The 27,371-nt window shown below is 42.0% G+C and overlaps 2 protein-coding genes across 5 annotated transcripts; one reads left to right on the top strand and one right to left on the bottom strand.

Moving 5' to 3' along the window:
- ccn6 (cellular communication network factor 6) lies at window positions 1–15,130 on the top strand. Of its 3 annotated transcripts, none has more exons than XM_042300664.1 (5): window positions 1–208; window positions 8,042–8,324; window positions 8,751–9,005; window positions 9,668–9,840; window positions 14,228–15,130. In XM_042300664.1, the coding sequence occupies exons 1-5, from the start codon at window positions 161–163 to the stop codon at window positions 14,507–14,509; spliced, it is 1,041 nt and encodes a 346-aa protein (XP_042156598.1). In that variant the 5' UTR covers window positions 1–160; the 3' UTR covers window positions 14,510–15,130. The 3 variants fall into 3 exon arrangements, with proteins under 3 accessions (XP_042156598.1, XP_024233627.1, XP_024233628.1); XM_024377859.2 differs by having other exon boundaries at window positions 9,647–9,840; XM_024377860.2 differs by lacking the exon at window positions 1–208 and adding an exon at window positions 2,110–2,260 and having other exon boundaries at window positions 9,647–9,840.
- tube1 (tubulin, epsilon 1) lies at window positions 15,116–25,771 on the bottom strand. Of its 2 annotated transcripts, none has more exons than XM_024377857.2 (12): window positions 25,480–25,771; window positions 25,131–25,204; window positions 24,847–24,899; window positions 24,641–24,701; window positions 24,403–24,548; window positions 24,011–24,132; window positions 23,676–23,863; window positions 23,373–23,545; window positions 22,902–23,042; window positions 20,515–20,655; window positions 15,814–15,988; window positions 15,116–15,547 (listed from the first exon to the last, which is right to left on the bottom strand). In XM_024377857.2, the coding sequence occupies exons 1-12, from the start codon at window positions 25,502–25,504 to the stop codon at window positions 15,389–15,391; spliced, it is 1,458 nt and encodes a 485-aa protein (XP_024233625.1). In that variant the 5' UTR covers window positions 25,505–25,771; the 3' UTR covers window positions 15,116–15,388. The 2 variants fall into 2 exon arrangements, with proteins under 2 accessions (XP_024233625.1, XP_024233626.1); XM_024377858.2 differs by having other exon boundaries at window positions 24,433–24,548; window positions 25,480–25,766.
- Window positions 25,772–27,371: the final 1,600 nt, after the last annotated feature.

The raw sequence follows: 27,371 nt of genomic DNA, 5'->3' as shown, positions 1-27,371 counted from the left end.
GTGTGCTTGAAGGAGACAGAGGGGTGCTTTGTGCCTCTCCACCAGGTCAGCTCCCTCGATCTCTCTTTCCCATTCCCCCTCCTCTCTCGGTCGCTATCCCTCCTTCCCACTCCTTCGTTCTCGAGCTCCCAGAGTTCACCCAAACCTGGGTACTTAAAAGATGCTATCTCTGCTCTGCTCTTTGCTCCTGGTCATTCTAGCTCAACAGGTAAGAGGTGCGACTTTCCTTTTCTCTTAACAATAATGATGGGTTGTGTCTCTGCGGTCTGTGATAGGACCAGGCTTGATGTGATTACTCAGGGAGAACCAGGAAAAGGTGTTGACAACAAACCATAGAGAAAGGTGGTAGGGTTGATCTCAAAGTAAGGCATCAGTTGAACAGATGTTATTCACACTTTACATTTTCGGAACTTACGTTACTTTCTAGGTTAAAATGTTTTCTTGGCCTTATTTTATATTTACAACTTGATTCAAGGTTTTGTTTTGAATGAGTGGCTAATTCTACAGTGGCAGGAAATTACTATTGAGGCTTGCTGAGTGAGGTAACGTCACAGTAAAGTCGCAGTCAAAGGGGTTCCCGTCACGTCACTTTTTAAAAGATGTTCCTGGCAAAAGAGGGCAAGAGGTATGAGGTTTGCTGTGCTTTTCAAATGAGCGCATTCTGTAAACCTGGTAGAAAGGATTCCAATATTTGGCATAACCAATCAATCAAATGTATTTTATAAAGCCCGATTTACAACAACTGTTGTCACAAATTGCTATACAGATACCCAGCCTAAAACACCAAAGACCAAGCAATGCAGATGTAGCACAGTGGCTACGAAAAACTCCCCAAAAATGCTGGAACCTAGGAAGAAACCTAGAGAGGAACCAGCCTCCGAGGGGTGTCCAGTCCTCTTCTGGCTGTGCCGGGTGAAATTAAAAGAGTACGGCCATTTAGTAGAGAAAAGAGTTGAGATTGTAATCAGGGGTTGGGGAAATATTTTTGGTTTACAACGGTTTTCCACGATTGCAAAAACAGGGTACTTTGCCCTTGTCAATATCTGTTTTTATTGTCATAAAGTGCATGTTTAAGATCACACGGACACCAGAAAGGACAAGAAAGTTTTGAGATCACACAGTGCACCAGATAGGACAGACAGACCCTTGCCCCCCACACTCACTTCGCCAAAGCACAGCCCCCACACCACCAAAGGGAAATCAACAGACCACTAACGTACTACCCTGAGACAAGGCAGAGTAAAGCCCACAAAGATCTCCTTAACCATACGAGCCCGAGGGTGTACAAAACCGGACAGAAAGATCACGTCAGTGGCTCAAGTCGAGTATAGCAAAAAAAGCCTAGCATGTCGTGATGCGCCCTAGGGATGGCATGGGAGGCCCCCATAATAGGGTCAGAGGCAGAAAATCCATGTGGCGAGGGGAGAGCCGGCTAGGCAAAAACAGCAAGGGTGGTTCGTCACTCCAGTGCCTTGCCGTTCACTTTCACACTCCTGGGCCAGACTACACTCAATCATAGGACCTACTGAAGTGTTGAGTCTTCAGTAAGGACTTAAAGGTTGAGAGACCGAGTCTGTGTCTCTCACATGGATCGGCAGACCATTCCATAAAAATGGAGCTCTATAGGAGAAATCCCCACCTCCACCTGTTTGCTTAGAAATTCTGGGACAATAAGGAGGCCTGCGTCTTGTGACCATGGCATATGTGTAGATATGTATGGCAGGACCAAATCAGAGAGATAGTAGGAGCAAGTCCATGCAATGCTTTGTAGGTTAACAGTAAAACCTTGAAATCAGCCCTAGACTTAACAGCAAGTCAGTTGATAATGATTATCTGAAGTACCCAAAAAGGCCAATAGATGTCATCTGATAAAATTCCATACATTCCTTGAAAGTTACCAAAATTCCAGTAGTTTACTGGTCAATTTAGAAAGTTTCCAATAATATACCATCCATTTGCAGCCCTAATCATAATCAATGGACATTCCATAGAGTTGTACCTTTTTTATATAATACATTTTAAATCTGTGCTATAGAATTTCTATATGTTGGAACAGAAATGAATTGCTCCCAGTTAAACTGACCTAAATACTGCGACTTACTGCTAATGTACAAAGGAGCTACTTGTTTACGTCTGAGGGCTGAAGAGGTTTTTCGAGGGCTCCATGTTGATTTAAACATGGCGATTTCTAGATTAATAACAGGTCACTGCTGATTATGGAATGAAAAAGACAAAGATTGTAAAGCAGTTCACACATCAGGTATGTATGATATGTTGTGTGTATCAAAATGCCAATCTGAATTCTATCACTATTAATACTGGTATCATTTCTATAATGTTTTTGCCTAAGATCGATTTTTATAATTCACTAATGGAATTTGTTGATACTTTTGTAAGAACACCATGATACTAGTCCTGCATTGTTTTGGTGTTCTAATTTGTTTTATCCCTGTTCGTAGCCTCTTGACTGTTGTGAATGTTCTGAATGTTCTACCTTAGGTGACTTCTTGGTGAACTTTAAACTTTACCAAGAATTTACCAAAGGCAAAACTATATGAAGTCACATAAGGCAACACAATCGCTGGCTTTGTTACCTATTGGGTAACGATTAACTTAGACTACATATCCATAACACATTTACAGTATTACACGTCTATAAGCATTTCATTACCATTTTATAACAGGTCCCAACCGCATTATTAAAGGTTATTAAAGTACATCCATAGTATATCTATAGCAGATTCATGACATGCTATGCAATAGCTAATATTTAGGTATCTTAATACAGTAGATGCAACATTACAATGAAAGTGTAGCGTCATCATTATGGCAGTTGTTTTTATTTTCTATAAAAGAGTGCTTCTGTATACCAATGTTAGTCAATACGCCAAAAGGTATACACGGGTTGGCTGACAACATCACGAAAATGTTGCGATGGTGCCGGACGCCGTGCGTTGTTACGACGCTGAACCGTCAGATAGCTAGCAACAATGACAAGAAGCTTCCATGTGGGGAATCGTAGGTGGCTTGTTTCAGCTAGTTTTATGTAGTTCGTGATACGTCTTGCTTTGAGGTGTTTTGGCTGATTTCATGACAATGCTAATATGGCTAAAATTCGCTAGCTAGCGAACAAACAACTGTAACGACGTATTTGAGAGACAAGTGCTCTTCGTGCAAATGTATTTATCTTTTCAATACACGCTTGGAGACTAAATATAGTTTACAACAACAAGCCAACTCTGTCTGTGTTGCCCAAAAGTGGCGCACATATCGGTTTTGTTGCTAAACAACCAACCCACCTATAGGCCCGTGACTTACCTTCTTCTCACCAATTCCTGTAAGTTGAGGGTCAAAATATAACTCATTAGAATTATTTCCAATCACTTGGCAAATTTTTCAGATGTAAGTGGTATATTTTAAAAACTCTTAAGTACAAAACCGATAAGACTTGTAATGCCCCCAATCTTATGTTCAGAACCTTCGATTGTGCATTCACCCATGAGTCATTCATGAAAAATCTACGTTTTCCGTGAAATACCATGAGAACATTTAGTTTTGTCACCAATACATCAAATAATGAAAGGCTCACCATTTAAGTCATTTTAACTACCAATTGAATCCAATAGCAAATAATACATGATACACATTTCAAAACTGTTATTTTTGAAGTGCTGAATATAAACAATAGTAGATGGTATCATTTTCCATACAGTATTTTACGATTACTTGACATAAAAATAAATGTATGCAATGGCAGGTTGTGAGCATGTTGAGAAATATGTATGTTTTACAGTTCATTATCCTTTTACAGTGGAACAAATCATCAGAAATATTGGTTTTGTATGACATTTCTGCCTCATGCAACATTGTACAAGATCACCTTTCTATGCAACTGATACAGTACAGTATTGCCTGTCAGCCTACAGTGTATCAAATAAATGTATATAATGAATGGAATATATTGTTATATACAACCCAGGGATTTCAGCAGTGCATTGTACACTACACTATAATTCCAAAGGGCAGCACATAGTGACTCTGTCCACTTTGTCCTATTGAAGCAAAGTAGAATGATGAAGTAGTATTTACAGCCACATCCATATATGATTTGGTTCTACATTCCAACATAACTTAATGTCCAACTTATACATTGATAGAATTGTACAGTGTTCAGCAGTTAATAAACTATATACTTTAACTAGACACTACATCATTTGGTTCAGTAGTTATTCGTTTTGAGTAGTTTGATTAAGTGATATTCGATTATATTGTTAACAAATTACAAGAAAATCATATCAAAAGTAAAGTTCATTTTGAAAAGTAGATATTTTGATTGAATATGTATCCAAATTGAAAGAGTGATTTGGTGCAGTGAACAAGTGACTTTGTGGATTTGTTTGCTGTACTCAGCAAATAAAAATGTGCTTAGTTTTGAAACCATTTTGATGTTTAGATTTTTGCTTAGAGTTGTGAAAATGTACCACGTACTTGTGAAAATTGCACCAAAGTGAAAAATAATTGTAACAGCCCTGCTTCACATCATAATTAGACCTAAATTGGCCATACTGGTTTATAACGCACGCATGAAGGGTCTATGTATGAATTATATTCAGTCAAAGTAAAGTTACATCTATTTTCCCATTCATAATGCAATGATAGCTAAGCACTTCATGGTAATTAATGCTGCGTTCACGTGCTATCAGTTAGCTCCCAGTGGGAACTTTCACTTGAATGACCCTCCAAGTCGGAATTAAAAGTAAAGTGGGAAACGGAGAAAATGTTGTCACCCGATTGGAGAAAATGTTGTCACCCGATTTGCTGAGTTGTGACATTTTACCACTGACTTTTGTTTTCACCTTTTCAACCAAAAAATTACAATTAAGTTTGACAATACAACCGTATCAATATGGATAATGTTGCTAGTCTGACCATATTGTTAAGCAAGCTAGCTAACTTTATTATTAGCAATGTTAGCAACTTTATCAAGCTAGCTAAAATGTCCGACTTCAAAAGCACTTGAACACAATCATGTCTGACTTACCACTTCCCAGTTTCCTATTTCTCACGAGCATGTGAAGCCTGCATACCTGTGCAGTTTGCCACTCTGATCTATAACACCAACATTATAAGGTCTATGAATTTTATGCAGTCATTGTACTGTCATTGCTATTTTCCCGATTTCTAAAGCATTTATAAACATGCCTCACTTATAAAAAATATTCAGCTACTAAAAATACTTGTAAAAAATACTTAGACCTGGCTACTTAGCTACGAATGTAGCTATCTAAGCCCCTGGCGCAATGTAAACACGTTAATCATCATTAAACTCATGAAACATTTAGTAACATTTTATGTTACTATTTACAGTGTACTTTGGGACATAAAACATTTTAAAATATGACAAATAAAGAGACAGAAAGCTGTTGCTTTTGTTTTGACTGCAAAGAAGAGGAGAGCTGAGAGGTCAGTGACATCACTTCCAGGTGACAGCCTACAGTGCATTCAGAAAGTGACTTTTTCCCGCATTTTGTTACCTTACAGCCTTGTTCTAAACGAGATTCAATTGTTTCCCCTCAATCTACACACAATACCCAATAATCACAGGGGGAAAAAAGTTTTTTAGAAATGTTTGCAAATGTATAAAAAAAATTTAAACTGACATTTTACATAAGTATTCAGAACCTTTACTCAGTACTTTGTTGAAGCAACTTTGGCAGCTATTACAGCCTCAAGTCTTCTTTGGTATGACACTACAAGCTTGGCACACCTATATCTGGGGAGTTTCTCCCATTCTTCTATGCAGATCCTCTCAAGCTCTTTCAAGTTGAATGGGGAGTGTCGCTGCACAGCTATTTTCAGGTCTCTCCAGAGATGTTAGATCGGGTTCAAGTCTGGGCTCTGGCTGGGACACCCAACGACATTCAGAGACTTGTCCCAAAGCCACTCCTGTGTTATCTTGGCTGTGTGCTTAGGGTACTTGTACTGTTGGAAGGTAAACCATCGCCCCAATCTGAGGGCCTGAGTGCTCTGGAGCAGGTTTTCATTAAAGATCTCTCTGTACTTTCCTCCATTCATTTATGCCTCGATCCTGACTAGTCTCCCAGGCCCTGCTGCTGAAAAACATCCCCACAGCATGATGCACCTCCCTGACCAAGGCCCTTCTCCCCAGATTGCTCAGTTTGGCTGGGCGGCCAGCTCTAGGAAGAGTCTTGCTGGTTTCAAACTTCTTCCATTTAAGAATGATGAAGGTCACTGTGTTCTTGAGGACCTTCAATGCTGCAGAAATGTTTTGGTACCCTTCACCAGATCTGTGCCAATCCTGTCTCGGAGCTCTACGGGAATTTCCTTCAAAATCATGGCTTGGTTTTTACTCTGACATGCACTTCCAACTGTGGGACCTTATATAGACAGGCGTGTGCCTTTCCAAATCATGTCCAATCAAATTAATTTACCACAGGTGGACTCCAATCAAGTTGTTGAAACATCTCAAGGATGATCAATGGAAACAGGATGCACCTGAGCTCAATTTATTTTGAGTCTGATTGCAAAGGTCTAAATACTTATGTAAATAATGTATTTCTGTTCTGTTTTTTTATTTAAAAAAATGCAAAAAAATTCTAAAACCCTGTTATCGCTTTTGTCATTATATGGTAGTCAATTGATATTAGAATAAGTCTGAAACCTAACAAAATGTGGTAAAAGTCAAGGGTCTGAATACTTTCCAAAGGCACTGAGTATACAAAATAGGACGTAGAGAGAGACCAGGTGAATCCAGGTGAAAGCTATGATCCCTTATTGATGTCAGTTTTTAAATCCACTTCAATCAGTGTAGATGAAGGGGAGGAGACAAGTTAAAAATGGATTTTTAAGCCTTGAGACATGGATTGTGTATGTGCGCCATTCAGAGGATGAATGGGCAAGACAACAAATGTAAGTGCTTTTTACCGGGATATGGTAGCAGGTGCCAGGCGCCTCACTTCGTGTCAAGAACTGCAACGCTGCTAGGTTTTCTGTGTGTATCAAGAATGGTACACCACCCAAAGGACATTCAGCCAATTTGACACAACTGTGAGAAGTATTGGAGTCAACATATGCCAGCATTCCTGTGGAACGCTTTCGACACATGCCCCAATGAATTGAGTCTGTTCTGAGAGCAAAATGTGTGTGTGTGTCGAAAGGGGGGGGCAGTACGTCCAACTGGCCTCATAACCGCTGGCCACGTGTATGGTGTGAGACCGGCAAGTCTTTTGCATGACAATAACCGGCTGACAAAATTACATGACCGTCACAGCCCTAGCTTGGCCTTTAGGCATATTCACTAACACTGGTATGGCAGAAGCACACTACAGTGTCATTGCAATTATGCATCTATTAAGATACCTAAATATGAGCTCTTGCATAGCATGACATGAATGCACTATAGATCAAATCAAATCAAATTCAATTGGTCACATACACATGGTTAGCAGATGTTAATGCGAGTGTAGCGAAATGCTTGTGCTTCTAGTTTCGACTATGCATTCAAATCTAACAAGTAAACAAATCAATCTAATTCACAACAACTACCTTATACACACAATGTATACTAATATGCGATGGATATAGTTCATTATGAATTAACATTTAACAATGTGGTTAGGACCTGTTAGAGCAAGTTAATGAAATGCTTATAGGCGTGTAATGAATGCATTATGGCTATGTAATCAAAGTAATTCGTTAGCCTGTTAATTCCACCTCCCAAGCAGTGGTCTTTTACCACTGCACCACATGGAGATCCTGAGTGGCGCAGAGGTCTAAGGCACTGCATCTCGGTGCTTGAGGCGTCACTACAGACACCCTGGTTCAATTCCAGGCTGTATCACAACCGAGCGTGATTGGTAGTCCCATACGGCGGGGCACAATTGGCCCAGCGTCGTCCGGGTTTGGCCGGTGTAGGCCGTCATTGTAAATAAGACTTTGTTCTTAACTGACTTGCCTAGTTAAACAAAGGTTACATATTAAAAACCCTACAAGAACCCTGTCCTTCCTACCTTCCCTCCAGTCTCTATGCAGGGCTCAGAACCATGGTGGGCAGCTGTCTGGTCCGCGAGGAGGCAAGGCCGTGTTGGAGAGGAAACAGTTGTGCCAGTGGCCGTGTAAGTGCAAGGCCAAGCCCCAGTGTGCCCCGGGGGTCAGCTCAGTGCTGGACGGCTGTGGCTGCTGTAAGAGCTGCGCCCGGCAGATAGGAGAGGCCTGCAACGAGAGGGACATCTGCGACCCCCACAAGGGCATGTACTGCGACTTCTCTAATGACCAGCCGCGATATGAGGTCGGAGTCTGCGCTTGTGAGTGAACTTTTCGTTTCATATGTTACCCCTTCGGCTATTCATAAGAGTTAAAAGTCAATGTATGACTGAATGTCTCAAGGTCAATAACTTTTTTCAGAGGGGGCAGGAGCTGGATTGTGTAATAGGACCCAGCTACTTCAAAGACCTGGCTAGAAACTGTACTACAGCTAAATACTTTAATCCCATGCTACTCACTCAGGATTGTAGATTTGCATAAACCTGTAGTTCCATGGGATTGGTAGAGTCATTTACCTTTAGTCTCTTTGATCATGAAAAGAACCCAGTAGGTCGCACACATATATCAATCAGGCAAACACCCCAAGGCCAACCACACTAATAGAAACACACTAAGACCAGAAGACTGCTGCAAGCAGTGCACAGGCCAGTCAACCGAGTTCAGTTTCCCCATCTCCTTCTCTGTAGACTTGATGGCAGTTGGTTGTGACCTGAATGGGGCCCACTATGAGAACGGCGAGGCCTTCCAGCCCAGCCCGCTGTATAAATGCACGTGCATCGCGGGAGCCATCGGCTGCACCCCGGCCTTCATCCAGAAGCCCGCTGGTCTCCTGGGTCCTGCCCCTCTGAGGAGCAACGCACCCCTGCCAGCTGGCCTGCAGAGCGCCCCTGGTGCCTCCAGAAAACACCAGCAGGACACACCAAACATGGCCGCCATGCCAGGTGTGTGTTTGCAGGGAAAACCAGGGCCAGAACCGCCAGCTTGTCTGCCCTGGAATGCTAATTGCTGTAAAAGCTGGATGGAAAGAGGGAGGCGTTTTTGTTTACTTTGGCTGGGAAGTGCAGAGGGTGGATGGAGTGTGGCTGACTGACTGTGGTTAGCCACACAGAGGGAGTAGGGTGGATGGTTCCAGTCATGCACAAACGTCCATAGAGAGAGCTCTAGTTCACTTTCCATCAAAAGCACCAATGCCTCTTTTAAGTATGCTTCTTTTGATATATTTGAGTAAATGTTCGCTTTGCTTGGCTTGATAAACACAAACGTCCTGCTTTCTAGTGAATCTGAAAGGGTAGCCGTCACTAGGTGTTGATGTTTTTGATATTGCCAACACACAAATCAAATATGTTTGCAATCACTGACTTCAAACCTTACAAAGAGGCAATTGAAACCATCTTGACATCATGGCCCGCCTAAAGATAATTTCTCTCCAACTGGGCTTTCCAATCATCTTTAGCAGGCAGAATGACTGAGGACCGAGAGCTCTTGATTCACTCTGAACAGCATGTGCTCTATAGCAGCATGGCGGCGTACAGGCCGGGTTCCTTCCTCTAGCGATGCCCTTTTAATACTGTAAAACCGAAAGCTTACAGGGATCCTCCTTTAGCCTGGAAGAAGAATTGCCTGATCCAGACCACTCCGTGGAGCCCCTGCTCCAAGACCTGCGGCCTGGGTATCTCAGTCCGGGTCAACAATGACAACGGCAAGTGTGAGATGAGGAAGGACCGCCGCCTCTGCCTGTTGCGGCCGTGTGAGAAGAGCATCATGAAGTCCGTCCAGGTGACTGACCACTGATCAGCCAGGCTCTTCTCTGAGAGATGATGTGTTCTGATGGTGATCGGTGAAATGTTAAATAACTGACTTGTATGCCCACAACACCCAGTGATATTTCTAATTCTGAAAATATGACAATGGTCTGGGAACTACTGTATACAGTGCCTTCAGAAAGAATTCACACCTTTTGACTTTTTCCACATTTTGTTGTGTTACAGCCTGCATTTAAAATGGGTTAGATTGAGATGATGTCGTCACTGGCCTACACACAATACCCCACAATATCAAAGTGGTATTATGCTTTTAGAAATGTTTACAAATGAAAAGCGGTAATGTCTTGAGTCAATAAGTATACAACCCTTTTATTATGGCCTAAATAAGTTCAGGAGTAAAATGTGCTTAACAAGTCACATAATAAGTTGCATGGACTCACTCTGTGCAATAATTGTATTTAACATGATTTTTAAATGACTACCTCCTCTCTGTACCCCACACTTACAATCATCTGTAGGGTCCCTCAGTCGAGCAGTGGCTTTTAGACATAGATTCAACCCGGTTTTCCAATGCCTCGCAAAGAAGGGCACATATTGGTAGATAGGTAAAATAGCAGACATTGAATATCCCTTTGAGCATGGTGAACTTATAAATTACACGTTGGATGGTGTATCAATATGCTCACTAAGAATATACAGGCGTCCTTCCTAACTCAGTTGCCGGAGAGAAAGAAAACCGCTCAGGGATTACACCATGAGGCCAACGGTGACTTTAAAACAAGTAAAGAGTTTAATGGCTGTGATAGGAGAAAACTGAGGATGGATCAACAACATTGTAGTTACTCACTAAATGACAGAGTGAAAAGAAGGAAGCCTGTACAGAATTTTAAAAAACAATCCAAAACATTTATCCTGTTTGTAATACGGCATGAAAGGAATACAGAAAAAAAAGTGACAAAGAAACTAACTTTATGTCCGTAATACAAAGTGTTATGTTTGGTGCAAATCCAACACAACACATCACAGAGTACCATTCTTCATATTTTCAAGAATGGTGGTGGCTGTTGTTATGGGTACGTTTGTCATCGGCAAAGAATAGGGAGGGGGGCAAATATACACTGGAGTTGCTTATCAAGATGACATGGAGTGGCCTAGATACAGTTTGACTTAAATTGTCTTGCGAATCTATGGCAAGACTTGAAAATGGCTGTCTAGCAATGATCAACAACCACCTTGACAGAATTTGAAGAAATTTAAAAAGATCATCTGCAAATATTGTACAATCCAGGTGTGTAAATATCTTAGAGACTCACAGCTGTAATCACTGCCAAAGGTGATTCTAACATGTATTGACTCAGGGGGTTGAATACATATCTAATCAAGATATATATATATATATATATATATATATTACCAGTCAAATGTTTAGACACACCTACTCATTCAAGGGGTTTTCTTTATTTTTACTATTCTACATTGTAGAATAATAGTGAAGACCTCAAACCTATGAAATAACACATATGGAACTTTGTTCAAAATATATATTTAATATTTTAAATTCTTCAAAGTAGCCACTCTTTGCCTTGATGACAGCTTTGCACACGCTTGGCATTCTCTCAACCAGCTTCATGAGGTAATCACCTTGAATGCATTTCAATTAACAGGTGTGCCTTTTTAAAAGTTCATTTGTGTCCAAACATTTGACTGGTACTGTATATAAACTCAGCAAAAAAAGAAACGTCCTCTCACTGTCAACTGCGTTTATTTTCAGCAAACGTAACATGTGTAAATATTTGTATGAACATAAGATTCAACAACTGAGATATAAACGGAACAAGTTCCACAGACATGTGATTAACAGAAATGGAATAATGTGTCCCTGAACAAAGGGGGGGTCAAAATCAAAAGTAACAGTCAGTATCTGGTGTGGCCACCAGCTGCATTAAGTACTGCAGCGCATCTCCTCCTCATGGACTGCACCAGATTTGCCAGTTCTTTCTGTGAGATGTCACCCCACTCTTCCATCAAGGTACCTGCAAGTTCCATGACATTTCTGGGGGGAATGGCCCTAGCCCTCACCCTCCGATCCAACAGGTCCCAGACGTGCTCAATGGGATTGAGATCCGGGCTCTTCGCTGGCCATGTCTTGCAGGAAATCATGCTGGAAGGTCATGTCAGGATGAGCCTGCAGGAAGGGTACAACATGAGGATGCCTTCCCTGTAACGCACAGCATTGAGATTGCCTGCAATGTCAACAAGCTCAGTCCGATGATGCTGTGACACACCGCCCCAGACCATAACGGACCAACCACCTCCAAATCGATCCTGCTCCAGAGCACAGGCCTGTGTAATGCTCATTCCTTCGACGATAAACGCAAATCCGACCATTACCCCTGGTGAGGCAAAACCCTGACTCGTCAGTGAAGAGCACTTTTTGTCAGTCCTGTCTGGTACAGCGATGGTGGGTTTGTGCCCATAGGCGACGTTGTTGTCGGTGATGTCTGGTGAGGACCTGCCTTACAACAGGCCTACAAGCCCTCAGTCCAGCCTATCTCAGTCTATTGCGGACAGTCTGAGCACTGATGGAGGGATTGTGCGTTCCTGGTGTAACTCGGGCAGTTGTTGTTGCCATCCTGTACCTGTCCCGCAGGTGTGATGTTCGGATGTACCTATCCCGTGCAGGTGTTGTTACACGTGGTCTGCCACTTGAATGGACAATCAGCTGTCCGTCCTGTCTTAGGCGTCTCACAGTATGGACATTGCAACATATTGCCCTGGCCACATCTGCAGTCCTCATGCCTCCTTGCAGCATGCCTAAGGCACGTTCACGCAGTTTAGCAGGGACCTTGGGCATCTTTCTTTCTGTGTTTTTCAGAGGCCGTAGAAAGGCCTCTTTAGTGTCCTAAGTTTTCATAACTGTGACCTTAATTGCCTACCGTTTGTAAGCTGTTAGTATCTTAATGACCATTCCACAGGTGCATGTTCATTCATTTTTTATGGTTCATTGAACAAATCAAATCAAATTTATTTGTCACATACACATGGTTAGCAGATGTTAATGCGAGTGTAGCGAAATGCTTGTGCTTCTAGTTCCGACAATGCAGTAATAACCAACAAGTAATCTAACTAACAATTCCAAAACTACTGTCTTATACACAGTGTAAGGGGATAAAGAATATGTACATAAGGATATATGAATGAGTGATGGTACAGAGCAGCATAGGCAAGATACAGTAGATGGTATCGAGTACAGTATATACATATGAGATGAGTATGTAAACAAAGTGGCATAGTTAAAGTGGCTAGTGATACATGTATTACATAAGGATGCAGTCGATGATATAGAGTACAGTATATACGTATGCATATGAGATGAATAATGTAGGGTAAGTAACATTATATAAGGTAGCATTGTTTAAAGTGGCTAGTGATATATTTACATAATTTCCCATCAATTCCCATTATTAAAGTGGCTGGAGTTGAGTCAGTGTCAGTGTGTTGGCAGCAGCCACTCAATGTTAGTGGTGGCTGTTTAACAGTCTGATGGCCTTGAGATTGAAAAACAGCTTCTGTCTCTCGGTCCCAGCTTTGATGCACCTGTACTGACCTCGCCTTCGGGATGATAGCGGGGTGAACAGGCAGTGGCTCGGGTGGTTGATGTCCTTGATGATCTTCATGGCCTTCCTGTAACATCGGGTGGTGTAGGTGTCCTGGAGGGCAGGTAGTTTGCCCCCAGTGATGCGTTGTGCAGACCTAACTACCCTCTGGAGAGCCTTACGGTTGTGGGCGGAGCAGTTGCCGTACCAGGCGGTGATACAGCCCGCCAGGATGCTCTCGATTGTGCATCTGTAGAAGTTTGTGAGTGCTTTTGGTGACAAGCCAAATTTCTTCAGCCTCCTGAGGTTGAAGAGGCGCTGCTGCGCCTTCTTCACGATGCTGTCTGTGTGAGTGGACCAATTCAGTTTGTCTGTGATGTGTATGCCGAGGAACTTAAAACTTGCTACCCTCTCCACTACTGTTCCATCGATGTGGATAGGGGGGTGTTCCCTCTGCTGTTTCCTGAAGTCCACAATCATCTCCTTAGTTTTGTTGACGTTGAGTGCGAGGTTATTTTCCTGACACCACACTCCGAGGGCCCTCACCAACAAGCATGGGAAACCGTGTTTAAACCCTTTACAATGAGTTTATATCCATTTTGACATAGTATTTTGTGTGGATCTTTAACAAATCTATTTTTTTTTTATTTCACTTTGTAGCACAACAAAATGTGAAAAGTCAAGGAGTGTGAATTCTTTCTGAAGGCACTGTATGTTCACAAAAGGAGAGCAGAAGTATGATAGGGTTTCTATCTATCAATCATATGACAAGAGAAGATTTAACTATATCCCTTTTCCCTCTAGATGCTGAGAGGAAAGACGTGCAAGCCCAAGTTCCAGGCTAAGAAAGCAGAGAAGCTGACCCTGTCTGGGTGCAGCAGCACCAAAAGTTTCAAACCCACTTACTGCGGCATCTGCACTGACAAGCGCTGTTGCGTCCCCAACAAATCCAAAATGGTGACCGTCAACTTCAAGTGCAAGGGCGGCTCCAACGTGCACTGGAAGATGCAGTGGATAACGTCCTGCGTGTGCCAGAGGAAGTGTAATGACCCTGGGGACATGTTCGCAGAGCTACGCTTCCTCTAGCACCTTCTCCAGCATCTATAAATCAACCTCAGAGCCATGTCCATGCCCATAGACTAACACAGGCCTTGCCTATCTGCCTCTGGCTCTGTGCTGCCCGAGTCGGTATGGTATTTGTGTGTACAGGGCTGAGCTGGTCAGGGTTCGGCCTGGCCATGAAGTGCTACTAAACAGTGCCTGTGTTCTCTGGCGATATGCCAGTGGGCTGGTATGGAAAGTTTAAACGTAGAACCTCAACTCATGAAGACGGGAGAGAAACAACTTGTTCTGGGTATATTGCTTGACAATTAACATAAAAGGAAATGTAATGTACGTGATGACAATGTGGGGTTAGACCTCAATTCTATGGTTTTTACAGTACCTCATTAAACAATAAGGCTGTGAGTGAGGCCATTAGTGGCAACAGGGATAGATAGAGCAAACATGTTTGCTCCATCTTAATTCATCTTTGTAGCGACCCACTGATTATACCCCTTATCAACAGTGTACCAGCTGGATCACAATACATCTTCCTACCAGTTAATTCTCAACATAGTTTGCACCACAATACCTCATACAATCTCATGTCCACTCTGATTCACTAGAAATTTAGATTCAGAATCAATAAAATGAATTGTTATTGTTTTTGTATTTTCCCCTGTGTTGTTGACCCTTTTCAAGGCATACATGTTCATAACTCAGTTATCCATTAAAAATAAATTACAATTAATAAGGAATATCATTTAGACAGGTAAGAAATGCTTTGTAACTTATAAAAATAAACAAACCAAGTTATCAAATTACAGTACTATTTTCTGCTAATAAAACACTAAAGTGCTTTGCATACACACACAAACACGCTCCACTATGTGTAGTCTGCTAGTGCGAACACACAGAGGACCTTCATGTGGCGATGTTGAGCCTGGCAGCGTCAGGCATAGGTCTGTCCTTGGTGGCATCCAGCTGACTGTACTCTTCTATCAGAGAAGAGAGGGAGGAGATCGCCTCCGTGAAGCAGCCCTGCTCCATCCCGTCCACATGCAGGTAGTGATGCATGTGAGCCTGTCAAAACAATCCATCGTGTCAGACAAGAAAACTCCACACGGATTGCGAAAGGAAGGAAAAAAAGTGATTGGGAAAACACAGGGGCCTTACAACCCTACTTAGAGAACATTAACTGTTGGTCTTTCCTTAGTATAACTCTGCTATTGTCCACTGTGAAATAGAAATGGGTCTTTTTGCTGTCTTTTAACCCTCAATCTTCTGGACCGTAAACACTTATTTTGCAACAGAGTTTTGGATTGTTGCGATTGAAGATTAGGATGTACCTTCTTCCTGTAGAGCTTGGTGAAGCGGTCTCGGAGCTCCATGAAGGTGGATTTGACACAGGTGTTGTTGGCCAGGGCTAGTAGTGAGTGGGAGTGACCCACAGGGGGCACAGAACACAGGCCTGTCTTCCATCCCTCCTGATTCCACGACACAAAAGGCAGCATGGGCTTCAGTCTGAGAGGAAGAAGGAAAGGAGAATAAATGCTGCTTTTCTATGAAGACGGATCCGCTTGTCCTTCTCCATAGAGAATATTAATTGAAAGTGCATTTTAGGCTCTGGGAAAATCAGCCCACAGGGTTTAACATTTTTTTTTTTTTTTTAAACTTAGTCACAAGAAACCCATTAAGACCGGGGTCTCCTTTTCAAAAAGGTGCCCTGAACACAGCAATACAACAAAATGATCACTCTAACAAAAGACAAAAAAAAAAAAAACATTTACAAAAAATAAAATACAACTCTCATTCAACACATTTAATACTAGAGTAAAAAACTGCCATGGTGGCACCGGGGACTCAAGATGCAAAGAGTTTCAAGAATGGGGACCATTAAAACGGAACGCGTATCTACCTAGAGCGGTAAGGAGTCGGACTAGTGGAATCTCGAGTTCGCCACCCCTATGAATGGGTTTGGTGTCTCACTTTCTCTCTCTCCCCTGTGAAGTTAAGTAGGTTGCAAGCTTTTTCAGCAGAGCTTTGTAAACAAAAAGGAACTAATGAAGTGCTCTATGGGACTTTAGTGAGCACCAGCCGACCTTCTGACACGGGATGCAGTGATGAGTACTAAACCAGTCACCTGTGATAGAGCATGTCGCTTTATGGTTGACTGCATCCAAAGGTTTTAAAGTGGTGTCTGCTGCAATTTGATAAATGGTGTCACCATAGTCCAAAACTGTCAGGAAAGTTGATTTTAAAACCTGTTTCCTGCTGTTTAGAGAGAGGCGAGATATATTTCTAAAAAAAAGAAGCCCACTTTAAACCTTAGCTTTTTAAACTAGCTCATCATGTTTTTTTTAACATGAGATCTTTAATAATCCAAAACGGCCAGACATTTATTGGCAGGAACACACACACGATGAGAGAATCAGCCAATGAGTAAATACTGTAAGTAGTCCATCCGAGACATGTTTTGCATGAATTAGAGAACATATATTTAGATTTGCCCGAATTAAGTCAACAAGGGCTTTCTGTAATGTACTGTAACAAAATCAGATTGCAGCTCTAACATAGCTTGGTCAACAGTTGGTGCAAATGACGTACATAACCGGATCGTCTGCATACAGATTCATATTACAGGAGATTACAGGTCCCAGACACTGAAACAACCCACATATCCAGGGTTGACATTAAAAACGGTATCTTTATGTGCAGGCTAATTCAACAACCAAAGTGAATAATACGGTCGCTATCGAAAGCCACTAAACATGCCAAGAGGTCTCTGTGCTCCAGGAGATTTCCCCTCCTGATTTAGATGGTGGTCACACACACACGCAAGTATGTGCTCTCATAGAAGCTCCTGTTTCTGTTGCTCTTGACAACATGCCACGTGAAAAAGGTCTCTGCAGGCAGGGAAGAAGGTGGGAGCTGAATGGGCCAGTCATGAATCAGGGGCGTCTGTACTGGAGCACAAACACACGGCGGTGAATGGGAACACTATTTGAGAGTGAGCAGTCGGGGAAGGTCATCTCTGGGTCTTATGAGTAGTTATGATGCTGGGTGAACTGGCAGCCCTTTTTATTCGAGACGGGGGAGGGGAGGATAGTGCTCAAAGTCATTTCCCCCGTGGGGGATCAGTGAAGAATGGATTGTTCCATGTCATTTCAGCAAGCCACGACACCCACCATCTCAAATTGTTCTGAAGTTTGGTCCAACTCAGATGTTTGGTACGACACTGAACAAAAATATAAATGCAACATGTAAATGTTCTGGTCCCATGATTCATGAGCTGAAAAACGATCCCAGAAATGTTCCATACGTACAAAAATCTTATTTCTCTCAAATTTTGTGGACAAATTAGTTTATATCCCTGTTAGTGAGCATTTTATCCTTTGTCAATATATGCCACACCTGCCATGTGGATGGACTACGAAGAAGCTGATTAAACAGCATGAACATGACACAGGTAATGATCATGGGGACAATAAAAGGACACTTCAAAATGTGCAGTTTTATCACGCAACACTATGCCGCAGATGTTACAAGTTGAGGGTGCATGCAATTGGCATGCAGACTGCAGGAATGTCCATCAGAGCTGTATCCAGAGAATTGAATGAGCCGCCTCCAACGTTGTTTTAGAGAATTTGGCAGTACGTCCAACAGGCCTCACAACCACAAGTAACCACACCAGCCCAGGACCTCCACATCTGGCTTCTTCACCTGCGGGATCATCATAGGGGGAGGGCATGGTGCTGAGGAGTATTTCTGTCTCTAATAAAGTCCTTTTGTGGAGAAAAAAACAATTCTAATTGGCTGTGGGTGGGAGGGCCTATGCCCCTGCCCAATCATGTGAAATCCATAGATTAGGGCCTAATACATTTATTTATATATGAACTGTAACTCAGCAAAATTGTTGCATTTTTATTCAGTATATATATAGTACCAGTATGAGGGCATTTTCTGTTAAACCTTACCAATGCTTGTGCACTAAAATATCCTTCTAAGCATAAGCATTGGGCTTGAGTTTGTTAAATAAACGAACTCATATAAGATAGAAAAGTACGTTTTGCATTAATAGAGGCCTGTGCGTGTAGAACGACCCCATGATGTCTGGGTGCTCAGCCAAGACAGAAACTAACTGGTTCCTCCTAGCTTAACTGGAGACAGAGTGAAGGTTAAATCCTGCACACCGGTGACAGAGCTGTTGTTCTGTTTGGAGCCTGTTTCTGGGCCAAAGTTTCATGCTTTGTGTGTGTGTGTGTGTGAGACCAGTAGGACCATACATCATCTGGGAGGACAGTCAAAGGCGCTTGCTTGCCCAACTTGGGGGAACCGTTGAGCTACTGTTAGAGGAAGTATGTCTGGAGCGACTTCCTGTCACTTTGGTACCCATTGTCCTCACTCAGTTGTGACAGACTGAGACAACCTCTCCATTATCGTCTGTACCCTGTAACCCAGTTGTCTCCACACACACACCCTTGTTTTTGAAAGAAAAGTAATTTTTTTGTCCATTAAAATAACATCAATTTGATCAGAAATACAGTGTAGACATTGTTGACATTGTTAATGTTGTAAATGACTATTGTAGCTGGGAACGGCAGATTTTTTTAATGGAATATCTACAACGGCGTACAGCGGCCTATTATCAGCAACCATCACGCCTGTGTTCCAATGTCACGTTGTGTTAGCTAATCCCAGTATGATTTTAAAAAGGATAATTGATCATTAGAAAACCCTTCTGCAATTATGTTAGCACAGCTGAAAACTGTTGTTCTGATTAAAGAAGCAATAAAACTGGCCTTCTTTAGACTAGTTGTGTATCTGGAGCATCAGCATTTTTTGGTTCAAAATGGTCAGAAACAAATAATTTTCTTCTGAAACTCATCAGTCTATTCCATGCGAGAAATTGCCAAGAAACTGAAGATCTTGTACAATGCTGTGTATTACTTACAGAACAGCTAAAACGAGATCTAATCATAATAGAAAGAGGAGTGGGAGGCCCCGGTGCACAACAGAGCAAGAGGACAAGTACATTAGAGTGTCTAGTTTGAGAAACAGACGCCTCACAAGTCCTCAACGTGCAGCTTCATTAAATAGCACACGCAAAACACCAGTCTCAACGTCAACAGTGAAGAGGCGACTCCGGGATGCTGGCCTTCTAGGCAGAGTTCCTCTGTCCAGTGTCTGTGTCCTTTTGCCCATCTTAATCTTTTATTGGCCAGTCTGATGTGGCTTTTTCTTTGAAACTCTGCCGAGAAGGCCAGCATCCCGTAGTCGCCTCTTAACTGAATTCAAGGCACACTTAACCAGGATGGCTACAATAGCATTCTGCAGCGATGAGCAATCCAATCTGGTTTGCGCTTAGTGGGACTATCATTTGTTTTTCAACAGGACAATGACCCAAAACACACCTACAGGAGAGTGATGGAGTGCTGCATCAGATGACCTGGCCTCCACAATCAACCGACCTCAACCCAATTGAGATGGTTTGGGATGAGTTGGACGAGTTGGACGGCAGAGTGAAGGAAAAGAAGCCAACAAGTGCTCAGCATATGTGGGAACTCCTTCAAGACTGTTGGAAAAGCATTCCTCATGAAGCTGGTTGAGAGAATGCCAAGAGTGTACAAAGCTGTCATCAAGGCAAAGGGTGGCAACTTTGAAGAATCTCAAATATATATATTTGGATTTGTTTTAACAAGTCTTAGGTTTCTACATGATTCCGTGTGTCATTTCATAGTTTTGATGCTTTCACCATTACTCTACAACATAGAAAATATTAAAAAGAAAGAAAAACCCTGGAATGAGTAGGTGTCCAAACTTTTGACTGGTACTGTATTTATTGAATATTATGTGAACCATAAAAATAAATAAGAAAGGGCCAATTTGTGTGCAATCAATTAGCTTATTTTCTCCGAGATCAAATACAATTTCAACGAATAAAAATGTTTCAGGAATGCGACTCTTGCTGAAAAAATGTCAGGAAAATCTGAGACGATGCGTGTGTTTTTTGAGGTAGAACAATCCTAGTAGCTCTCTCTGGGTCTCACCTCTCTATGTTCCTGCGGAGATCAGACACTTGCACGTTGCCACGGACCATGAGGGCACAGGCCAGGTACAGGCTGTGTTTGGGGTCAGCCCGGATCAGCTGGTGGTCTTTACTGAAGGCATCAGTGAACATCTGATCAAGCCTGAGGTAGACAGGGTACACAGCTAAGGAACAACAACTATACAGAAGGGATACATGCCATTTACATTTGACTCATTCAGTAGACACTATTATCCATGGTGCCAAACTAACAAAAAAAGTGCATTCAACTAAGAAATGTGAAATACCACACTAGCTCTTTTGCAGTACACTTAACATTATACAGGCTTGGACATGATCATTGGCACAATTTGCTGCTAATATATTTCCCACGGCCATCCAGAAAAGAGACCCACTCGAGTGAAAATGAGTTCCTGTTCCGTCTTGTCCTGTACATTTTTTGCCTGTACGGTCCCAATCGCACAACAGTTCTATTACCCCACAACTTTCCTGTCCCGATAAAAATCACCTCCGCTCAATTTAACGCACAGAAATCAGAAATAACTTATTCCATTAACGGCACTCTGCTGCATGAGTTTCCATACCAATGGCCTCGTTTTGGGCTCACGAGACAAGAGTGGGGGCTGGTAGCTAGCTACTATTTTGTTGCCTGCCCAGCTGGGTACCAAAACATTTATGCAGTAAATATATTTTGATTTGTTTCACACTTTTTTGGTTACTACATGATTCCATATGTGTTATTTGATATTTTTGATGTCTTCACTATTATTCTACAATGTAGAAAATAGTAGAAATAAAGAAAAACCCTTGAATGAGTAGGTGTGTCCAAACTTTTGACTGGTACTGTATAAATAAATGGCATATATTATGTATAATATTGATATTTATTATGTGAATTGTTGGAATCATATAATTAAAAATGAGTAGGCTATTCTAATTCTGTGGTTGGTGTTGTCATGAAAGTGAATGAAAAAGACAGTATAGTAGGAGTTGTGAAGTCAGTGCTTCCCAGGGGACCCAACCCTTTGAATAGAAATGTTATCAAGATTTTAGATGTTATCAAGCTTCACCTATTCTCTCTGATCCAGAACATGTTTGTTCATGCAACCTGCTGCCACCACCACTGGCAAGCACCTGTATTCAGTGATGCCAAGATTGAGCAACATTTCAGACTACCCTGTATGAGGATTCTGTGTTATGCACTATAGCCCGTTACCATATATGTGATTGAATATTATCTGCTGTTTGTCTTGTGTGGATGTATGTATGTGTTATGCAACCCTAACACCTGGCAACTTTTTTTTTTTAAACAGCACCTAGCAACAAATTTAGCTACTTTTAAAAATGTATTTGGAACTTTTAGCAACTTTTGAAAAGTGACTCAAACGCTAAAATGCACGCATTTTCCCACTAAATGACACAAAAACGATTTTCTCTGTCACACACTCGGTCACAACACACGTGCCTGGCTGCAAAAGTGCATTGTGAGTGATGTCAGTAGCAGGCGCTCAGCTCGTGCACAGCCAGCAGCAATTTCTGCAAATTGCAAATCATTGTTGGCTGACTGCAGCTGCCTGTAAACGAGCTGAGCGTCTGCGGTGAACGTCACTCACAATGCACTTTGCAGCCAAGCATGATAACTAATTACCAATACACTGCTTAAAACTATAATTGTTCAGAATGTGTAGGTTTCCTAGATTAAAAGAAAATAAGTCAAATGTAATTATTCAATAGTGTGTCATTGTTCAATAATTAAGTGTTATGTTTAAAAATAAAAATATCTGATCATATAAAATGTGTTGCGTTTATATTACTTTTACAAATAAAAATATGTGATAAACAAAAAAATCTAAACTAACAAATGTCAAATCATATTTCTCGCCGAGATGGCCAGTCAATTCGAGTAACGTTATTGTGTATTCTACGTAATGACGCAGTTTTACGTTATTACGCAATGATATCACAACGTCATTTAGCAACTTTTAGCAACAAATCGACCTGCCTCAAGCAACTTCCCCTGAAAATGAGTTGGCAACACTGCCTGTATTAGAGCTAACGTTTGCTAGCCAGATATGCCCTAGCTTCATATTACGTGCTAGCTCAATGCATTTACCTAGCGATTAGCATTAGCAGCTAATGCAAAATAATTATGTGGAGCTTGCTAAGACTAACTTACTAGCAGTTGGCAGAGATGAAGAAACTAATAGTACAATATAAAACATGTGGATTGATATGAAGAAGCAAAGTTGAAAGCAGCATCGTTCTTGTTTCTTGACTACATGGGATTCCTGTTCCCTTGTCAATCCTGTTCCAAATATAATATTCTGAGTTACAGAAAAGTCTAAACAAAAGAGGAGTAAAATTAGCAACAGGGACAGCAGAGCAGACCTTCGGGTGGGGATGTTGACATCAGCCAGGGTGTAAAGAGGGGTGAGGCTGGGCACCAGGTAGTGCAGTCGAGGGAAGGGCACTAGGTTCATGGCTATTTCATTCAGGTCCATGTTGAGTGATCCCTCAAAACGAGCTGAACTGCAATAAAATAGAAACAAACAGTTAATTGATATCACACATCAGACATTTCACAATCAAGAAGACAGATGCTATCGCCTAAAACAAACAAGTGGTCTTCTTTATTGACATAAATAACCACTTTAACAGTTCAATGACTGCACTATGCAATGATGTTGTTGCTGGTGAGATTTTTTGAAATTCTAATGAAATTCCGATTTTTACAGTGGCAGTAAAATGCACTGGAGACCAGACTCCAAACACCTGGGAGGCTTAATGAAGAGAGTCTTGTCAAGGTAAATAAAATGCCTAGTGCCACAGACAGCAGTTAGTTCGTCTCCAGTAGTCTACCTGGTGATATTGAGCAGCAGGTTGGCTACGATGTTGTTCATGGCATCAAAAGGCTTCTCGGCTCCACTGACCCCTCCCTGGCCTGAGATGATGGCACTGTCCTTCTTGATCACAGAACCTGGCTTCCCACTGTGGGACATGTGCTTGATCTTGTTCACTATGTCTACCAGTGACTGGAAAAGGAATCATAAGAATGGACAAATGGAAGGGAATTGTTATTTACAACAGTCAGTAACAGATTGTAAAACATGGTCATGCATCGTATGCATAATACGGAAATACAATACACGCACGCAAACACACCTGATTCTCCACAGGGAGGACACAGTCGGCATGCTCGGTGAGCTCCCGCATGGCCAAGACACTGTTGTAGGGGGAAGTGACGACATCGTCCTCTGCTGAGGGGTAGACTGAGGTGACGATACGACATACCTCGGGGAACTCCTCCTCCAGAAGTTTCAACACACAGGTGCCCAGGCCTGATCCAGTTCCTGACCATCACAGCATAGGACACAACACATCATGGTTATCCAAAATGTTACACTGAAAAAGCAGAAGACGCCAACGTCGTTCATGTAGTAATAATGTGTTTCAGTAGTTATGAGACTACGTATACATTTGTACACTCGAGTCCTCACCTCCACCCATGGAGTGAATGAGAAAGAAGCACTGCAGGCAGTCACAATGCTCTGCTGCCCTCCTCAGCTGGTCCACAATCTGTTCCCTGTAGGCTGAGCCATACGTCCAGTGGCCCACTGCCCTGGAGAGGAATAAACAGGTGGCACAGTTGTTTTACAAATTCATGTTATCAAACATAAAATGTACCTGCAATTGTACTGATGGAAATTACTACTGAGTGCCAGTCTGGTGCTATCATGCCAAGTCCTTGTCACTCAGTTATGCCATAAGAAATGGAGTTGGCAAGAGCACCAACAGATCTGGGACCAGCCTGGGAAATGACCACGTATAGCCTATACAGAAAAAAAATAGAGTTTCATAAGCAGTATTTTGAAGGAATGTGAGATGGCACCCCGCGAGGCAGGCAGGCACAGTCGCTAACCAGTTGTTGCCTGAGCCGGACACATCAGTGATGAGCTGAGTGCTATCAAACAATTCTCTCAGCGGGCCCTGTAGGATCTCATTCACCACACCCTCCTCCATGTCCACCAGCACCGCCTGTAGTGAAGACATTAGTCTTGTCAGAGTGTGTGAAGCCGACACACAAACAAACACGTCAAAGTGAAGCAATAACTGTCACTGGAATTTACCCTGGCCTTCAGGGATTGGATCCTCCCACCAGTGATGTCACAAGATCCCCCGACGCTTCTCCTGGAAATACACACATAGCAGGGAACCACAGCGGTCATTTGAGAAGGCACTCCATTTGTTTGTCTGAATGAACATGCACATTTCACAGCCATGTGGTAGCTAGGGTTGAATGGATCACAGCAAGAGATTGGCAGGATGGAATTACCTTGAGTCAACGTTCCGAAAGAAGCTGCTCAGCGCCTCATCGTAGATTCCTTTCTAAAATAAATAAATAGGAAGGACATGCTAGAGATAATGCAGCTTGGGTAATGAATAGCCTATGCCTGTTGTCCAATGGAAACATACCAGTAGACTAACTTCCTGTCCCATTTTACACAACAAGTGAGAAGACAACCGGAGGCAAGTATATTTAGGTTACCAGCCTAGACTTTTTCCACATAAAATCAAATATTTAATCTTTATTTATTTTCTTTAAAAAGTATTACTTACTTTATTGACATGGGAATGTTCCCGCAAAGCAAGATCCCAAAACCTGCAGCCCACCTGGTTACCACACTGCCCAACTGCAGAACACAGACCATGAAAGCTAAGGGGATAGTCTGTCATAGAAAATTGTGAAACCAGCTGACCCATGTAAACATTAGCTAGCTCTTCCAGTTTCAAGTAATGATATTCCCATTGATATGCCCCACTCATCAGCCATCTGGGTAACACAACTTTCGCCAACATGGCGCTGCTTTGTTTACGAGACCACGGTAAACAATGAGCTCAAAATATATCATCTTGGTCACTGCTCAAAAATCGTAGAAGTCAGATAGACAGTATCAAACAAACTCACCCTGTACAACAACTGATTGTGTCATCACTGGAAATAATAGCGGTCTTCTACGACTTTGTGCAACGTTCTCGTTTACAGAACATCATATCAACTTTCAGGGGAAATGTACGCGACTGTAACAAGACACTTTTATATTCGCCGCGCACGTTTGTCGCATGTTGATGGCGTATATTTGTCATGGTAACATAAACCGTGGACCAATGCAACTTGTTTCTTTCATCATATTCCCCCCTTCAGTTTGACATCGGCTTGCATCTGTATGGCCGAGATGCAATGGCGATGAATGTTGAAGCAATCGAAGAAGAACGCGATGAATCAGCACAGAGAAATGTTCCATCAACTTCCATTTTCCACTGTCATCATACGCTAGATGGCAGTACACTGTGGTTGAAATTCATACCTCTCCCTCCTAGAATAATAAACAAGGGAAGACCTTATTTATTGCATTATATATACTTTCCATAACAAATTGTATGGAAAGCAATATACTTCCCATACAGCATTTGGGGTTTTAAGGCCGCCTTCCTGATTCAAAGTTTAAAATGAAACCATACTTGATGGTCAAAACCAACTTACTCTGCACAACTAAAATAGTACATCGACAAAACTAAAACAAACTCACACTTCTTCCTTTCTCAAAGTTCCATATTTCCCCACTCAGTCTCTTGGGCCTGAGTGGGTAGTATGGCTCGTGACAACCTTTCATGTAACTCATTCATAGAGAAGTCCTCCAATCCCAGAAACTGCTCCACAATTATGTCCGTTTTTCTGGAGTTTTTCTCCACTTCGGCAGTGATCACGATAGCCACAAAGACTACAAAGCCCACCGTCTTAACATGTAGAATATCTGTGTCCTACTGATAAGAGGCAACCCCTTCCCCCTGCAGTGAAGGCCTACCCATCACCATGGGCCGTTCAGGACCATTCACTCCCCAGCTCTCTTGACAGCCACTGCATATGATACAGTATGTTCTGGTCAGTGGTGGAAAAAGTAACCAGTTGAGTCTTACTTGAGTAAAAGTAAAGATACGTTAATAGAAAATGACTCAAGTAAAAGTGAAAGTCAGCCAGTAAAATACTACTTGAGTAAAAGTCTAAAAGTATTTGGTTTTAAATATACAGTTGAAGTAGGAAGTTTACATACACTTAGGTTGGAGTCATTAAAACTCGTTTTCAACCACTCCACAAATTTCTTGTTAACAAACTATAGTTTTGGCAGTTCGGTTAGGACATCTACTTCGTGCACGACACAAGTAATTTTTCCAACAATTGTTTACAGACAGATTATTTCACTTATAATTCACTGTATCATAATTCCAGTGGGTCAGAAGTTTACATACAATAAGTTGACTGTGCCTTTAAAGAGCTTGGAAAATTCCAGAAAATGTCATGGCTTTAGAAGCTTCTGTTAGGCTAATTGACATAATTTCAGTCAATTGGAGGTGTACCTGTGGACGTATTTCAAGACCTACCTTCAAACTCAGTGCCTCGTTGCTTGACATCATGGGACAATCAAAACAAATCAGCCAAGACATCAGAGAAAAAATGGTAGACCTCTACAAGTCTGGTTCATCCTTGGGAGCAATTTCCAAACGCCTGAAGGTACCACGTTCATCTGTACAAACAATAGTACGCAAGTATAAACACCATGGGACCACGCAGCCATCATACCGCTTAGGAAGGAGATGCGTTCGGTCTCCGAGAGATGAACATACTTTGGTGTGAAAAGTATAAATCAATCCCAGAACAACAGCAAAGGACCTTGTGAAGATGCTGGAGGAAACAGGTACAAAAGTATCTATATCCACAGTAAAAATGAGTCCTATATCGACATAACCTGAAACGCCACTCAGCAAGGAAGAAGCCACTGCTCCAAAACCGCCATAAAAAAT

This window comes from Oncorhynchus tshawytscha, linkage group LG18 (assembly GCF_018296145.1).
Source record: "Oncorhynchus tshawytscha isolate Ot180627B linkage group LG18, Otsh_v2.0, whole genome shotgun sequence".
In the NCBI taxonomy this organism is placed as follows: Eukaryota; Metazoa; Chordata; class Actinopteri; order Salmoniformes; family Salmonidae; genus Oncorhynchus; species Oncorhynchus tshawytscha.
This window is presented reverse-complemented; position numbering and strand designations above follow the sequence as displayed.